The 19,061-nt window shown below is 38.1% G+C and overlaps 1 protein-coding gene across 2 annotated transcripts in view; it reads left to right on the forward strand.

Moving 5' to 3' along the window:
• GRID2 (glutamate ionotropic receptor delta type subunit 2) overlaps nt 1–19,061 on the forward strand; it is a 735,317-nt gene that overhangs the window by 590,171 nt on the left and 126,085 nt on the right. For both annotated transcript variants that reach the window (XM_075499270.1, XM_075499271.1), the window contains 2 exons: nt 9,663–9,860; nt 16,867–17,179. In XM_075499270.1, the coding sequence (XP_075355385.1) occupies nt 9,663–9,860; nt 16,867–17,179 (511 nt within the window). The remainder of the gene's footprint in view (nt 1–9,662; nt 9,861–16,866; nt 17,180–19,061) is intronic.

The raw sequence follows: 19,061 nt of genomic DNA on the forward strand, positions 1-19,061 counted from the left end.
AAACTGAAATTTTGACATAAAAAAAATATTATTCACTTTTATAGGTTTTAATTAGTTTGCTCATTCCTAATGTAAGGAGGATTTTTTTAAATGGCTTGGGATGTATGCTGATTCTGAACCGATTTTTAATCTCCTAAAAAGCTATTATCATATGTTTAAAATTAAAAATGGAGCTTAATTGCTCTCTTATTGGTCAAAAGTTTTCTCAATGAGTTTAAGGATAAGCAAACTCTTAATAGTTACAGCAAATGTTTCCCATCACAAGGTAAGTGTAGCTCTCAGAGCTCCCGTTACACTTTCTAATGCTAAGAATACTTAGGCATTCAGCTGTAAGAAGGCTGTGGACTCTGCTTTGTCAGAGGTCTGTCCAGGAAGAGTAGGTTCATGTTTGTCTTGCTTAGTCTAGGTAGCTTTATCCCGAGTCAGAGAAAGGAAAGAAGGTTTTAGAGATTCTTTCTAGCTTGCATTTCCATGAAACCATATCTATTTCTAGACAAATAAAAGAAAATAGGTTGGTATTACTGGAATAAAAGAACATAGTAACATGTATAAAGAATTACAAACTAAGGAGAGGATTTTGCAGGAGCAGTTTGTGTTAACCTAACTCTGCGCAGAAACTTTAGTCAGAATTATTTGTAATTTAGGTATTTTTAAATATAAAGTACGCAGGAAATGCAATAGTGTTGTTATCCCCAGACTCTATATAATGTGTTTTATACTGCTTCTTAAGTAAAGATTTCATCTTATGAAGGTACTGGTTAGAAACAATGTAATTGTAAAAAACAGGCATTTTGATTGCAGTTCTAAGCCTGATTATGTTATCTCATGCTCTTCACATAGAGACTTTAATTTCTGAAAATAAGGAAAGACATCTAGACTTCAGTTGAGCCAGGTATTGTTAGAAAGCAAGGAGATAGTGCTGGGACATACTAGCTCCATAGTGAGACAGCTTTTTCCTTGAAGTTCCCTAGTTTTTAACTTATGCTCTCAAACAGATAGAAACTTTAAGGCTGAAAGTTGGTAATAATTGCATTATGTGGCAGTTATAATTATTAGGAACATTCAAGAGAAGACTTGATATGTGTCTTTCTCCCTCTTCACCCTTTTTCCTTATTTACCCTGCGTAGCAAATAGCACCTACTATTTTTCTAGCTTGCGCTCCCATTCAGCATTTCAGGAGCTATTAGCATATAAACGTTGCTCCTTAAGCTCTGGTGCCTTCTGGTGCTGCCTGTTCGCATCCTAGCTTACCGCACAGGCACAAACTTCCAGAATACATATTAGTGCCACACACTGAATTAAGCCCAAACTTTCTACACTGTGCTAGTCACCTGGGATGCTAATCCCTTCCAGACCTCTGTAACCTTATCTCTGCCGTTATATCGGCCATATTTCAGCACTACTCAGAGTCTTTAATCTCAGAGTCTTCTGGGAAACCCAGCCCCTTTTGTTTTCAATATTTCCAATCCATTTTTCTAAAGTAGCAGGTGCTATATACTAGATGAGGTGAATATCAAGGAATTCAAATGTTTTGAGACCTGGCTGGGGCCACAGCTTGACAGCAAGGTAGGTGCAATGCAAAACCTGGTAGGACCAACCTAACTCATCTGTATGTCAAGGGCTACCTCTCAAGGCTCCTTAGCTCTTATCTTCTCACTGACCCTTACCCATCTGCTTTGTGGGCATATTTTCCTTCCGGAGCAATTCATACAGTTCACAGAGCACATAGGAAATTTGGCTTTTAAACAGAAAGAGGTTCTTACTCTGATTGTAATTATTCTTCCATACTACGCAAGATAGAAAAGGAGGTGAACTGCATGACAGTGCAATGTCATGAAGTATTATGTGAATTCGTTATGAATAGGAACTCTTGCATGGCTGCTGGAAGAAGTATAATGGAGCTCCCAGCAGGTTAATATAACCATACTACACTTTTGCTAATTCCAGTATCTGAGCTAGCTATGTTAAAGCTAGCACTGTGCTGTTTAGACATACTTTAAAACACTCCAATCAATTCCAATCTCAATCCATATTCCTATCATATAACCATAATGGTTCAGAAACAGCTATTAGGTGCATTAAGTTATTGTGAATTAAAATCAATACACAAAGCTTGGCTGCATCCTAATACACTATTGCCATAGATCGCTTTGAAAGAAACCTTAGTCCCATTGCAGAGCAATGGGAGATGGGGAGCAGGGGGAGGTTGACTAACAATTTTTTTGTGATTCTTCTAAATAGCACTAAACTAAATAGCATAATAAATCCAGAAGCCACCATCTGATTCAGGAAAACAAAATTGTTTAAAGTACTGTAACTGAAAGGACAAACTCATGTCTTGTTGAAGATGACAATAAAACTGTCATTTAAAAAAGCAAGAGGCTAAGCACATGCATAACGACAGCGGTAAATAAAGGCCAAATTTAAAATCCCCTTCCTTTAATATTGTATTCAGCTTCTGGGACATGAACTAGCTTCTTGCTGTTGCAAGCAAGGCGACTTTTCTGTTAGTACAACTGACTTTCTAATCAGTCTATTTGAAAAACACAGGATCTGAGAACAGTGGTTTTCAATGCCAATACTGTTACACAGCCTGTTGGCACAATAGGATATTGAACGAGTATAATACCTTAATTATTCAAGATTTTGTACATTTGAAACCTTCATCTTTGTTTTAGTGTTATTAAGGGGTGGGGATTGTGTTATGTTTTGCAGCAACTTTTATAACTGTTGCTAGCGGGAGAATTTCTGTAATGAGAGAATGAAATGTTTCAATTAAATTTTGGTCATTGATTCTAACATGAAGTAATGTACATTGCTGTTCAATTAAAAATAACAAGCTGCTGTGCTGTTCCTAGCCAAATAAAATCCCCAAAACAGTGGTCAATAAAGCACTTGAGAAAATGAAGTATTTGGGGCTGCGTATTTCACTGAAATCTTTTGGGGAAAGAAATGCAAAATGGCTAACATTTAAAAGTGGGGCCCTAATTATTTTATGAGTCAAGAAAAAAAGTAATTATGCCTAGCAACAAGACAATAGCGTCCTGTGCTTGAAAATGTTTTGGTTATGGTTTATGAGACTTAGTGCTTCTTGTCGGTTATAATGGTTGTGCTTGGTCATCCAGCAGCCATTGGAAGGGAGTTGAGAGATCCAGTAATGAGAGTGAATTTCACTTTTGGGAGCAGTTTCTTAGCATTTGCAGGTGATGGGAGTTTTAAAGTGTCACAGTGAATGTTTACTTCACGTGATTGCCGAGGCTCTGCTTGGATGATGTGAATCATTTAATGTGCCTGTCCACTGTTTCTAGAGTCAGTGCTGAGCACAGATTGACAGTCTTGCCCACAGCTGGGCTTCATTTCTTGCTTCTGTTTTTTCCTCTCTCTTTCTACTTTCAGTAGAGAAGAAGGGAAGATTTAATGAATACAGAGACCCATTTAATGAATACAATGTCAATATTAAAGTATTATATCCCAGTGTGTTCAGAAATGTCTAATGAGTAGACACAGAGGTCATTTTCATATGCTTTATGAATTCTAACCACCCATATAATTACCAAATTTCAAAACTCTCTTCCAAACATAGTAGAAGCAGATAAGGCCATCCATCTGCAGTTTTAGAGTCAAGCCCCAATATGTGTTGTAAATCCCAGCAGTGATCAGTTTCTCTGATCTCACAAGCCAATAACTTTTTGTTTACTTAGTAATTTCTGTATAGCCTCCTGGCTAGGAAGTTTTTCTGCTCATGCCAAGGGGAAAAGGGGATTCAGCTGAGCAGGAGAATAATCCCAAACATTTTGTTTTGCTTTTGCTTTTCCATTTATAAAGTACATCCTGGCATTTTTATCTTTGGAGCAAGCATAAGACTCTCATAAATGTATCATGGCTCCATACAGCTTCTACCCTGAAATAAGTCTTAACTTAGAGCCACAGAATCCACCCTTGTAATTAGAGAGGAAAATCTGTCTAGTTGCCCATTCAATGATCTCCTGATGATGTGGTGGGCATGTAAAATCATTAACAGCTGGGCTGAGACCACCACTTTGTTGTAAACAGGCCACTGAATGCAACTTTTTCCTCCTCTCACGTATTTAGTTAGAGTGATGTGTTGAAGATTTGAATGGTGCTTTTTTTGTTCTTTCAAGAGTTTTCTGTAATTTGTCCAAAAAGAGCGAATCTATACAAAAATACCAGAACCTCCAAAACCTGATTTTCATTGGAGAACTAAAAGATGACTATGAAAGCTTGGAATTTAAGGTCACTATTCTACTGACTCTTAAAAGTTATCCCAAATAGAGACTCTGGGTTTCGGGATATACTTTTTCCCTACATGTAAGTTGTCCCTGAATGCTTCACAAGCAATCATTCTCTTGCTCTCCCTCTCTGCCTCCTCCAAGGCCTGAATTTATTGCTTGACTTTATCACCCACCTCTGTAGCACAGTTACAAACCAATGTTTCTCTTTGATTGTCTAATTAATTAACATAACCGAGTTAAACTCAGAGTAATTGTTCTTTTCTGCTATTTATTTAGCTTGAGTATTGCTCCTTTCGTTTTCAAACGTGAAAGTCTTCTGTGCCCAAAAGCTTCTCTCTTCTTTCTTATTTTTAACTTTATTAGGTGGTCTAGCATAGGGTATAAAAATATTACTTCAGACCAGCTATTACATCCAAATTATTGGCATATGTCTGAGAATTTCATCAGAGTAAATAAAAACTATATTTTGTACTTTTAATCTTAGACTCTTGAAGCACTTACAAAACCTTGTGTTGCTTCATTTTTCAAGCCCTGAATAGACAAAACTGTTAGCCCTTTATCTTGTTTGAAAAAGCAATAAAGTGCAGCATTTTTTTTCTACTAATCTTGAATCTAGACAGCTCCAAGCTCTATACTATCAACCTCTGATTTCCACTGATATATTTAAAATAAAACAAAACAAATTCTCTATCCCGTACTTCCCCACTGTGTAAAATTCGGGGCAGGGGTTGAGAGCTGGGGTTTGGATGTGTGACATTCCTTTTCGTGCCTATATTGCCCTGCTATCAGCTCTCCCTGGACTAGGGCACGTTACAATCTCTGTTGTCCACTCACAGTTTTACCCTGGCAAGCAGTCCTTTCAAGAGTAAGATTTTTCTGTCCCTAAGTCTAGACATCTCATTTTTGGATACCACTTACTTTCCTTTGTTCTCATCTAACGCTTGCTTTCCTCTATTGGTTTTCCTGCTCTTACACTCATGGTTCACCAGAACACAGAAACATACGTTAGTACAAATGTTTTAAAGCATTAAAATAAGATAGAGGGAAAACAGTCTATGGTTAAGGCATTTGTCCCTGACCGAGCATGCTTGGATTCACTTCTCAGCTGTACAAGTCATGAAATCTGTGCATTTCAGTTCTGTATGTGGAAACTGGTGATAATAACTCTTCTTACTCAACCAAGTATTTCAGTGATAAACCCTAATTTGTGAAATGTGCTCAAATAATACTGTGTTGCGCATCTGAAGACAGGTTTGGATAAGATGTCTGAGCTGCTTAACCATCCCCTGATACCAAAAAGGCACATTCTTGGTACTTCCTCACTTCTGCTTGTACAGTCTTACTCCATTGCTTGTCCTGGCTCTGGCATTTGTCTGGACCCCTGGCAATCAGATCAATTCACCTGACAAAAATTGAGTAGATTTGTGATGGTTGAGTAGTAGAGTTACTTTAATAAAGGAACCAAGCATCACCAGAGCTATTGTTTGAGAAGGTAGCTAGTTGCTCTGGTGAGAGGAGGATGTTAAATTATATCAGTCTTAATATGTAGCATGTTGTTAACCTATGTCAGTCTTAATGTGTAGCTTTTTCCTTAAAAAGTTTTATAAACCTAGTGATAATAGGTAAATTAGTAGAGACAAGTGGTTTTGTGAGCTGCTTCTCCAAAGTACTTATAATATCATGTCATCTGCCCAACGCTTTCCTTTTTTTAGGCCATATTGCCTTAACCTTGGGTCTGCCTTTAGCCTTCCTAAGATGTGCTAGTCTGCACACATTTTCCAGCTTCTCTTGCTCAGGGGGTAATCGTCTCTGGAACCAGACTTTGCCTTCTTATGGTTGTAAAAAGCAATATGCACAGCTTCACCCAATATAAACTTTACCTGTTTGCTGCTGACTTTCATTTTGCTGCAGGTAGTATTGGCTGTGTGGTGCTTAGCTGTCTACCAGGGTTAACCCACAACGCTGTGTAAAATCCTTTGATCCACATGGAGTCTTAAACACACCCTCCTCTGTATCAGGGCTGCATTCAGTTGACAAGGAGGCACATTGCGGGTGAAGTAGAAGGAAAGTAGCTCCTCTCTTAAAGGGTCTCCATTGAGGTTGGATGTATAACTATCCCCTAAATATATCTGATGGCTACGCAGCCCAGTGAGGCAGATCATCCATTTTGCAAAACCAAGAAGTTAAGGGGGAACAATCCATTAATTTCCTTTTTTTTCCCTTCTCAGTCATGCACATTGTGACTTCTTTGCTTTTCCAGACTTCCCTGACTTTACAGGCTGTGAAGTCTGCTCTTGCCCCACAGAGGCTCATCAGTCCCTTAGAGAGGTGTCTCCAAAAGTGGAAGAAAAGGAGAAGCAGGAACAGTGGCCTTCCTTTGATCACGTCACTGCATCCTGGAACAATTTAGGGTTGAAGGGACACTTGGATGGCATCTGTGTGAAGCAGGGCTAATGTTAGAGCAGGTTGTTAAGGACTGTGTCCAGGTGAGTTTTGAGTATCTCCAAGGATCGCGATTGTATGGCTTCTCTCAGAAAGACCTGCTTATATAGTCTGAATTACCACTTGCTTTGGAGAGAAAGTGTATCAGGATTTTCTTGAATTTATTGGGGTCAAATGAAAGCTTCATCATCCAGGTGAATTTTGCCACCTCCAAACTCATTAGTTAGCTTGTGAGTTTTTGACACCTACTTTCTACAAGCTTATGTTTTGTTCTCATTATTTTTCTGTTCAGTAGGCGAGAAATATATTGGCTGGTTTTGTTTTGTGTATTTTCTTTCTACAGGATCTGCTTTCTCAAGGATGGAGACAATAATTTTAACATCAATATTGTAGGGATGTGTATCTCTTTCCATAGGAGCTCCCGTAATACCCTCCTAGTGTACAAAAAGACAAATGGCATAGTTTCAGCTTGCAGTATTTATGGGGGGGGAAATCAAGACAAATATTTTTGTCCTCTTTCAATGCCTTCTGAGAAATATAAACAATTACCAAAAAACATAGCAATAAATTTGTTTTGTTTTATTTGGAATAAGATTAAATATTTTGCTGCTCCAGGCTTCAACAGAAATTGGGAAGTGTTAGCTGCTTTGCATAAAGCTATTTGATTATTTATATTTCATTAAATGTATAGCACACTGGACATTGGGTTTTTTTGTAAATCTCTCTACAGCAAACAATATTGCAGCTTAATAAAAGACTGAAATTAGTTGTGACAAACTGCATTTTAAACAGTGTTTTAAATCAGTACAATTAGCAATTGCTTTTTAACTGAGTGAAAATTCAGTTTATGAGCAACTATTTTCTAATAACTTAGAAGTGATAAGAATAAATCCTTTCTAATATGAAAATTATCAAGTTCTAAAACACCCTTTGTACACACAAATCTTTAGAATTTTGTGCGTAATGTGATTAGGTTGATAAATTACAATATTTATTTTTTTGTGAAAGCATTTTTTTCCAGCAGTTTTGAGTCTATATGTAGCGAATCTCTCATCCAAGTTATCAACAAAGCGGAATTCACTCTGTGTTTTCATTTAGGAGAGGTTTTCATCAACTTAGTCTCCATTCCTTCAATGTTCTTGGAACCCAGGCAATGGAGAACGACTTTAAAAATTCACTTGCACTTGCTATCTTCCATTTTTATTCTATTTGGCTGATCTTGGAAAGTTTGGAAGAAATTCTCTCTGACAACTGGGAAATGATAACTTAAGACAGTCAACCCTTCTGCTTTTTTTTTTATGGTGATTTTTTGTTTGGTTGGTTTTGTGTTTTGGTTTGGTTTTAGGGGTTTGGGTTTTTCTTCTGGATCTCCTCCAGTCAGAAAAGAACATCCTGCCAGCGCAGTCTGGTTGCATCCTTGCTTCTTTGGCAGCATCCTCAGCATGTGGCTATCCTCATGAATGTTAACTCAAGCATTTATAAATGATGCTTTCTTATTCTGAGAACATCCTGCCTGCAATTCAGTGATACCTGTTCATATAGGGTGACATACTAAGAAACTAAAAATATTTAGTGAAGCGTTAGTGAAAAATTTGTGAAAAGTGCCTTGGCTTCAAAGTCATTGATGGAGATGAGTAGTAGAATAATAAAGAAAAAAATCATTTAAACACCAACAAAAGTGCCCCTGGAGATACAATTCAAGTTTGGGCCACAAATACTATGGAAAATCAATTGTTTTCTCTGTATGCTTGTGGGTTAGACAGACTAGGAGGAAGTGGTCAGGAAGTGGTTTCTTGTACTTGCCATGGCCAAGCCATGACAAGCCAGAACTAACTTCTTGCACCTCAGAAGAGATGTTTCTGATAAACTCATACTAAATTACAGCACCATGTAAAGAATTAAAAGGAAGAAACGTAGCATAGTTCCAAAAAAATACCTAGTGTTACAGTGCCTTCATGCTTTTGGGGGGGATTTAATACTTTTGCTCTACGTAGGTAGATCAGACAGATGTTCCCAGAGAAAATAAAGAACAAGCATAAGTGAGATCCGTCTATGGCAAATATATATTTTGTGCTGAGAAATATGGTCTCCTTTTGTGTTTCATTTTAAAAAGATGTGAAGGAGAATGTCTAGAAATTAAATACTCAACAGGAAGAATAATAGAGAGGGGAAAAAAGAAATTAAAGTTAGCAAAAAAAATCATCTATTTCTGAGAATGTTATTAGAAATATTAATTTAAAAAATTGAGAAAACAATTGCAGATCTTGGGAAAAAGGAAAAGAAAAGCATATTGTTTGGAAATCTTACCAACCAATTCCAACTTTCAGTATTTATTTGTATCCTTTACTATGGTCATCTTTTTTATTAATATTGACCAATTGTTCTTATAGACAAACTTCCAGTCCCATAATTGATTCTCCCTAAACTAATCAAATGGATACTCTTTGGATAGAACTATTTAAAGTCAACCAGCTTAGATTCAGCTTCAGATTACAGCAGAAGGACAAGAGGAATGCGTGTTTCTGCGGTATGGCCTATTTTGCCATGTTTTTCACTCCTTACATCATGAATTCGTAGTTGCATTTGTCAGATACAGTGTTTGCCCAGCCAGTGGAAACTGGCAGTGCTGTAGAATCCTCCGTATTTATGGACAGACATATGAGTGCATGTCTGCCCTGCCAAGCATAAGTGCAGACAGAAGGCATTACTGAAAAGCATTTCAGTTGTAATGTTACAACAGAAGATTTACTTCTGAAATACATAGTAGAGAAGAAAATGTCTCTGTTGAAGTAAATACGTAACAAAATAGCATTTCGCAGAATGCAAGAGGCACCGCTAACGGCGTGTTGTAGGAAAGTTTTGTATAAACAGTATTTAAATAGTTCCTCCTTTACTTTAAAAAAACCAGTACCCAAATGTGGCATGTAATTCCTTTGCTAACAGTTGCCTCCTTTGTTTTCTATTTAGGAAGAGCCCTTTGTCATGGTGTCTGAAAATGTTCTGGGAAAACCGAAGAAGTATCAGGGCTTCTCAATAGATGTGTTGGAAGCCTTAGCCACTTACCTTGGCTTTAAATATGAAATTTATGTTGCACCGGATCACAAGTATGGGAGCCCTCAGGATGATGGGTCATGGAACGGACTGATAGGAGAACTGGTATTTAAGGTAAGGTTATTAATAATTTACTAAATAAGGTCATGTGATAAAGCTAAATAATACATGGTATATTATGTTTGCATCAGCCAGTAACCTTTTTTAATGAGTCGGAGATAGCACTTTGTTCATTGCCTGTGTCACCAGCATTTGATAGTATGTCCAGGTGCATTGGGTGGTAAAGAAAAAGCTAGAAATAGTGCTTGCTGGTAACTATTTAAGAAGCAGGGCAATCTCTTTTTTCCAACCAAAGTACAGCAGTATGAAATCTGAATACAGTCAAATAATGGGATGCACAGCATCCTAATTAATTTGGCAAGACCTGACACAAATGAGTTGAAGAGGCTGTTCGAAAGAGGAAAAATTGATGTTGCAGTAATTAGTGATACATTACATAAATAATGTATAGCACTTAGAAAATTGTTGGTGTGATGAATACATGAAGTATATAATCAACAGAAAATATTTTATTGATATATAATAACACATTATGTACATGTATGAATCAAGAGTAGTATGTTCTCTATTTTGTAATTAATAAACTATTTAGTCTACTTAATTTTACATTAAATGTTCAATATTGTATCATAAATAAATTAAACAAAATAAATGTGCCATATTTTTCTTTTTTTTCCACTCTTCACATCTTGTCTGTTTGTAATTTCTCCCATTGAAAGAGAAAGACAGGGCTATGCAGACTCTATTCTGCTGATGTCTCATTTGTGCCGTGAACATACATATTTTATTTGCTCTTAGTTAACCTGTAGAGGCAGCTTTTACAGCTAGAGAGACCTACATTTGTTGTTTTTCCTTAAATAACTGCAGTAGATATTCATGTAAATAACTTACTGGTTGTTTATGGAAGTGCTTTTCCAAATCTGCAGGTGGAATTTAATTGATAATCACAGCAAAGAATAAAGAGCAATGCAGTTAGATACAGGACCTAATCATTAAATACTTCAGCTAAATTTAGCAAAATGCTGGAAAATAAGTCTCGCTGTAAAGAAAAAAAAAGAAAAAAAAAAATGGAAAAACGATCCCCATGGGAAAAAAAAATAGTGATAGGTTTAACCTATTCTGCCTTCCTGAGCAGTAGGAAGCCTGTTGGAATGGAAAGCAACCACACATGCCGTACCCATGGCATGGTTCATACATCTATACTGGTAATTACTATACTAGTAATAAACTTCCTTTGCCATCTCCCTATGCCCTTACAAAGCTGGAAGGTGGAATGCTGTGATCATAGATGGTAAGCTGGAGCCACTTAGAAAAGTATATTTTTCTTCATCTTCTGAACTTTAACAACTAAAAATCCCTCATCTAATTATGAGATGTAACACCACAATGGCCTATTTTTTTTTTTCCCTGCTCTTTAAATCTGATGTTATACTATATCCTGCTCTCTACAGTACTCTGCAAAGGACTCAGCAGGCCACTGCATAACACAAGCTGGAGGGGTCTTAGTCCTAGATGGCTCTGGAGATGGAAGTGGGCCTGAAATATTTTTTATTTATTTGAAATGAATTATTTGTAAGGCAGAACTCATAACAACTGAAATCAAATGGTTCACTGAAAAATATGTATGATATTCTTGTCTCCTTAGTAGGCAGGGACTCATATAATTCTAATAACACCCTTAAGGTGGTAGCTACCTAGATCTGTAAATAGATGTCATGAGTGGAACAGATTTACCTGTCTGTTACACTTTTGCTGTAAATGAGTCTTAATGGATATGAAATCTTTCTGTACAGTTAGAAAATATGAAGAGTTAATGGAACTGCATTTGGAATTCAAAAAACATGTTTTCCGAATACTATGGCAGTGTATAATTTTTTATCTTCCTTACCCCTTATGTAATTGACAGTAAAGGTTCACTGTGTCCTTCTCTCCCATTCCCTGTCCCTCTTAAGGCAAAAGAGAACCTCTGGGCAAGCAGCCAGTGTACATCTACCCCTTACCAAGTGCAAGCTGGTCTCGAAAGGCTGCTTTCTTATTTACGGTGAACTGAGTTCTGCTCCCAGAACTCAAATATCTATCTGTGTGGCAACTTTGTAAGGGGAAGTAAAGGAGCAGAGAATAGTTTTAGATTAAAGGCCTAACCTGTTTAAAACAGAGTGTTTTCTTGTTTTCCCAGCCAAGTCTTCCATGATAGTCTGGCCAACATGTGGAGGAAATCCAGAAACAGAGGGAGTGCACTTTGCCTGTTAGTGCCTGAGCCAGAAATGAGTTGGGAACAATGTATTTCTGCAAAAGTCCCGCTCAGGGGTAATGGAAAATAGCTGCCTTCTCTTTTTGAGTGCATCTTATTGAGAAGAATATCTGTGGCCACTACAGAAGATGTGCCATATGAAATGGCAGTTGCTGTAGCAAGCACATAATTTCTGTGTTCAAGATCAACATATGCTGTTTGCATTAACCTGACTCAGCGTTCAGCAGGCTCTGATGCAGGTCCTGGTATCAGTGAGAGCAGTCCCGGGCTGCTCCCGTTCGCAGCAGCTCTGCTTGGGCTGTGGTGCAGGGCAGAAGCCCTGCGGTGCCAAGTACATGCCCTAGGTCCACAGCTGGCCTCGCGGACGTGAGATTATGCCAAATTCACTCTGTTCCAGCTTTGGAAGGTCCCTGTTGGCTGCTAAAATAGGAGCTGGAATCAGCAGATCAAAGCAACTGGTCTTTAATCTGAATTTGGAAACTGATTCTAGCCTCCCCTTCTTTGATTGTCAAGACCTATATTAGGTACCCCCTTGCTCCATACACCTTCTCCTGTCAAAATAAACTGAATGTTACCATGCTGTGGAAAGTTTCTGTTTGCTGAGTGCCTGAACCAGAAGGTCTACGGAGGACAAGTGCTCTTTGAGAGGCATGTGGTGGTCTTGCTCCTCTGCTGTCAAATGGCCAGGGCTTTCAGTGTGTCCCACAGAGCTTCAGCTCACAAACATGATTAGTTTGGAGAGCAGCAGCTTTCTGTGGAGAGGCTAAAACCATCTCAGGGGAGCAACGCTTTACTGCAAATCTTTCTCTTGCTGTTAGTTATCTATGTCTTTTCACAGCGCTTCCTTTAGTTGCCCTCAAGTCTACATTGCCAGAGGGATGAGCCTGTAGGACAAGCAAGACAAGTGGCTAATGCCACTTCTGGGAGAGGACAGTAGGCTTTCCAGCAGGGCTCTGGAATTTCCGGTGATATTCACATCCATTAACCATTATTTCCCACATTTCACCATGCTACCTTGATTGCTACGATTTTTTTCCAATGAGGAGCCATCAGGAAGCAAATAGCATAGGGAAAACTGCCTGATTCCACTTAGGTCCATCAGAAAAGGAAAACTAAATACATTCCTAAACATTTCTAAGAGAAACTGCAAGCCAAATAGAAGCCTCTTATAAGGCTCTTTTTTTAATGCATCTTCCTAAGCGGAGTAGCATAGGAAGGAAGAAAGCATACAGGGAGGACAAAGTGAGAAGAAAAAAATAATAGCTGAGTAAAAAGAGAATTATTTGGATGTATGTGTGTTAGCTTGAGGAAAAATGTCTCTGTGATTAATTTTTGCATGTCCATATTAATAATTGCGTAACATGTGGGACTGTGGTTTATTGCTTCTAGCATTCATTGAAATTTGATTTAACATTGAAAATGGATAAGATGAAAGGCCTTATGGGAGCAATTTAAAGTAGATTCATTTATTTTCCCTGTTCTTGATCATGAACCACAGGAATCATCATAAGATTGCTTTCTATGTGTATGAGATGTGCTTGCTTAAGCAATAGTGTAGGGGCACTTCAGGGATTTCTAGGCTTTGCTGATGAGCGAGCTGGTTCTGTGACACCAGTAGCAATGCTATCAGACCCATTTGGTCATTTATTTTGGATTTTCTGATTCTGGTAATGTTGCTCTACAATGACCTCAGGAGAACTGCTGTTAACAAATATAAATTCCAAAGTAGGTCACATAAGGAAAAATAATGCCCTCTGCTGTTTTTGTCAGTCAGTCTGTTTCAGGAGTCACAGTTTCATTCATCAGAAATGTTAGGTATCTAAGATGCTGATAGCTGGTTGATTTTGGCACTGTGAAAACTTAGTGAGTGGAGAGTTTTACATGTTTATAATTCAGATTGGCAGCTTTACATCTAAATATTGACATAATTGCATGCATTTGCCTTTTTATCTCAGAAGCACTAAGTGAACCTTGACTTCTTCAAACTGATGTCTTCTCTGATCCAATTTGACATGTTAATGACAAGCATTTAATTTTTTTCATCTTCCGATTTTGATACAAGTTGACAGAATCTGTATGTAATTAAGAATGCTCACCATCAGTAGATCAACTATTAAGTTAACCTTAAGTTTGGTTTTGTGCTAAACATATAGTTTTCTGGTAGATTGGTGTTTATGATTCGATTTAGTAAGTTGAGAATATGAGTTGTTATATTTCAGTGTAACCTTTTTTTTATCAACAGCTAAACACAGGAGTACTGAGAGGTCAGGTCTTATCTCTCTCCTTTCTATTTTTTACTTTACTACCACTATTTAATCACAAGACATAATTATATCATGATTGCTGCTGCAGTATGACAAAGGAAATGCAACATTTCCACTAGGACAACATTGTTCCTCTGTCATAGCTGGCTGACAACCAGAGTGGAACCATAATGCCGGGGAATTTAGAGAGACTGCTCCCCAGAGATGTAAAATAGAAGCAGTATTTCCACAAACACCACATACTGTGCTTTTTCATGCAATGCCCTTCAGTGTGTTTCATGGAGAAATATGTTTCTTTTTAAAAAAAGGGGGGAAAAAAGCAGAAAAAAAACTCTGTTAGTCATTCAGTCCTAGAGTAATCTATTATTTGGTAAAAGTATCTTTACTTATGTATCTTGCTTTTCAGTGGAGAATCTTTAAACATCTTGCAAATACAACTTGAATTATCACCTCACAATAATCTAGTGTGGTAGGGAAGTATTTTAGTAACATGCTTATAATTAATAACACAGCTAAAGTTAAACAGCAGAGGCTAAGTCTAGGACTTCTTGTTTCCATGTGTCCTCCTTTAACCCTGAATTCCTACTTCACTTTTTGATACACATTCAGGAAAAAAAAAAAAAAAAAAAAAAAACCAAAACCAAAAACAGCCCTTATTCATTAAATATAACCATATTTTCCTGTTTGACAACTATTGTTATAGAGCATTGGACTTTTAAATCCGTAAATTATTTTCAAAATACATTTATATTCACAATTGTGGAAAACAGTTCAAATGATGATGGCTTTGCAACTTGCTCACTGAAACTAGGACTTAACCATTAGCAGATACTGTGAATCACTTGAGTTACTTGTTGACCAGAAGGTTTATAATCAGAGGATAGAGACTCAGATGATCTGAATGTTTCCATGGACAATTCTGATGAAATTTTTACTTGGATTACTGACTGAGTTTGCTGCTGCCCATGGGCAAAGGGCAGTTAAATCAGCACTCACAAAAATTGTTAGGAAGGGACATGAAGTGAATTCATGAAGCCATGCTCCATGCTTTCAGCTGTGCACATCAACACAGCTTCACTTAAGACACTAGAGAATCTAACCCACAAATTAAAGCTGAAGCTCTAATTCATGGCTTTTAAGCAAATCAATATTTTTAAACACTTTTTTGTCCAAATCATCAGCCTCCAGCTATCTTCCGCCACTTTCTCAAGCCAGTGAACAATTAATATAAAGTTAAAGGAACATCATTTAAACCACTCTGAAGTGCGCTGTGATTAAAAGTATGTTTGTACCATGGGCTGCAGAGTGTTTTGCAGATGGTATTAAAAGATCCCAGATGATTTGCAAATTTGATTCTAATCAGTTTCAGCTGCCATATCTTCCCACTTAATATTTCACATCGCATTTCTAAGGAGCTAGTAATCTCTGCTTTCTTTGGGCAAGAAGAAAGAAATTCAAGAGAGTTAATAAAATTTGACACAGTACTGAGACTTTCAAGCCTTTGTGCTCTCCTCACCCCTTTCCAAAGGACCACACGCTGCTTTAGGCAGAACAGAATGGATTAAATCAAACTAGTAGCAGCTTAAAGTATTTTAAGTACTCTTTTTCTTATTAAAATATCTAGAATTGATAGTATTTTTGTTCAGTATTTGGGCTTTTTTAAATGGTGTTAATGTGTCTGCTTTAAATACCCTTTCTTGTTTTCACTGCAGTTCTAATTGTACGTGTGAAAAGTAAAATAGCAGCTGCTGTAGTTGTGCCTGGTGTCTCTGGAGACCTAATACTCAGACATGCTGTGAAATACAACGATTAGATGTAGGAATGTTATTCATCCTCTTCTCATCTGAAATGGGTTCTTAAATTACAAAAAATGTAAATGGCACAAAGCAAGTCCAAGGTAGCTGCAGGACAGGTTGGCACAGAGAGGAATCGTTTAGCAGGAGGATATAGAGGAATAAATAGTAAAGGAACTGCATGGAATATCTGCTCTTCTGCACTCCAGACTCTGCAGCCAAAATCGATGGTTTTCAGAATTTCAAGTGCCCCCAAAATCCCAGGATATATGAGATGCCCTTTATCATGCAGTAGCCCTTTGTCATGATCATCATGCCATCAAAATGTCAGATATCATGTGGCTCTGTCAGGCAACTCATTTCCTCTGATTGGAAATGCTATACACAAGGCCTGCCTTTTGCCACAATGACAATGATGGCTTCAGTAAGCCAGGCTGAGCGAAAAGACCAGAAGTAGATTTCCTTCAGCTATTATCTGTATTTGAAGTATTTTGATTCCTTGGAAAATAACAATGTGGAGACCTAATGTGCCTGAGTCCACCAAGTGAGGTTTGCTTACAGAAAGTAAGACACGTGGTACAGCTATGCTGTTCAACCTTTAGTCACATTTCTGCGTTCACATGTATGATGCTTAAGACTTTGGCCTTGGCATCTGTTTCTCCATAAGTTTTGCTGCTGTAAATCACAGAGGAACGAAGATCTTTTCTGTAGCTCCTACTTATGCATGTTGTTCTCTCTCCCTCTTTCCTCAGAGAGCTGATATAGGGATCTCTGCCCTAACCATCACCCCCGACAGGGAAAATGTGGTGGACTTCACGACACGTTACATGGACTACTCAGTGGGCGTGCTGCTTCGAAAGGCAGAGAAGACAGTGGACATGTTTGCCTGCTTGGCACCATTTGACCTCTCCCTGTGGGCATGCATAGCTGGCACTGTGCTTTTAGTAGGGCTACTGGTCTACCTCTTGAACTGGCTCAACCCCCCACGCCTTCAGATGGGATCCATGACCTCCACAACCCTCTACAACTCCATGTGGTTTGTGTATGGATCCTTTGTGCAACAAGGTAAGAGACAGAGGGAGACTGCCTCCTAGAGAAAACCTACATATCCTCCACGTTGCTATAGAGACCTTCCTCTTCCCTGCATCCCTCCCACAGCCCATGAGGGACTGGGAGCACTGGAAAGCCTTGTGCTATAAGGTTTCTAAGACACTTGGCTGCCCAGTGTGGGAACTGTGAGAAGTTCGGAGCACTACATGCTAGCTTGTTTTGATTTGTAGTTGTCTAGTTAGAGAAAGATGATTTTTCTCTGGAAAAAAAAGGTATTTCTCATCATCTGCTGGAGAATTATTCATAGTTAATGTGAGTGCTATGTTCTTATGCAGTCAGACAGAAAACGTTGGGATTTGGGTTTTCAACTAAGTTTAGACTAGTCACCAGTGCTAAATGGTCTTATTGTATCTGATGTTCTTTCCTCCCTCTTCTGATTTATCTCAGTATTCCTATATAATGTTTAGACTCAACCTTCTCTGGCCTTCCTGGATGGTTTCTCAATCCCCTCTAGCATCTGGTGTAGCCCAGGCTATTGCCCAATTCTGTTTATATTCCCAAGTCCTTCACAGCCTACCTCTTCCGGCAGAGCTTTAACCATGCATCCTAAAGACATCAGGGACTACAGATATTGGCTTGGTATATACTACTTAAAATTCTGGTCTACAAATTAGTGTTGTAATGCAAAGTGGAATAAGAAAACACAGCTTCATATGAGAACAAAGAAGATTTAGATAATAACACTTGACAACAAACCAGAACAAATACCTTCTGGCATATCCATGTAATTTTTCATCAGTCGCTACTGGCGCTGCAGGTACACCTATTTGTAATTGCACGGAGCATCCGCTCTACAAAAAGCCATGGCCACTGCAGCCTCAAAACTCCCAGATAGTTTTTTGGATTTTAACATGAATTTGGATGGAACGCTGTAGTTAAAAGCATCATATTTATGTAACACCGGCAACATGTAATTTAGAAATTAGATTATTCCCTGTTAGAAACAATCAGATGACTTCTATAAAAGCTAAAGGTGTGCATGAAAATCAAGCATGAAACTCCTAGAAGGGAAAAAAGCTAAATTAACACCACCATGCAAAAAAAGAAGAAAAGCTGAAGTTGAGAATTTCCACAAAAGGTATGATTTTAAACACATCGACCTAGAGACATTAGTTTTAAAATTATCATTTGCATTGAGCAGTGATGGCCAGCTGAGGAAAGCTGAAAAGATTGTTTCATGTTTGTTGTGGATTTTTTTTAAAGAAAACCAAAGACTTCAGAGCAAGCTGAGAGCTACAAAAGTTTTTTGAATGTATGTGGATGGGTTTATAAAGTTTTCTTTCTGTCCAAACTGTTCCGAGTGTAACTGTTTAGGGAATCCAACGGTGGGAGAGCAATTGATCTGTAACAGAACTAGACTCATTACATCTGTCTGCTTCTTAGGTTAAAACTTGTGAATTAGTTTCTTTACTGCATGAATGCGAGTAATTTTACATAGGTTTACTGCTTGGTATTACCCTTAGCATCCCTGCTGTACTCCCAGCATCATTAGTCCCTAAAAGCTTTATAGGAGACTGACTGGCAAAGGTTTAAAGGAGGCAAAGCTAGTTTAATCACACACTTCAATCTCATTAATTATTGAATTGTTTGCCTTATGTCCATCCAAGTAATCCTGTGTTGCCCAGCGTCCTGAAGTCTCCTAAGTCATAGGTCCAGAGTAGTATCCCGCAAGGGAGCCCTTCAATACATGCTCAGTTAGCTTACAAAGAAAAGGTTTTCCTGGCCGGTCAGTAAAAAGGAGTGCTTGAGGGGGGCTTAGAGGGAAGCCTTGAATTAAGCATGAAGATAAGGAAGAAATTAGATGAAAATAAGTGGGACCAGATGACAAAAAAGCAGA

The sequence above is a fragment of the Mycteria americana genome, chromosome 4 (genome assembly GCF_035582795.1).
Source record: "Mycteria americana isolate JAX WOST 10 ecotype Jacksonville Zoo and Gardens chromosome 4, USCA_MyAme_1.0, whole genome shotgun sequence".
Taxonomy (NCBI): domain Eukaryota; kingdom Metazoa; phylum Chordata; class Aves; order Ciconiiformes; family Ciconiidae; genus Mycteria; species Mycteria americana.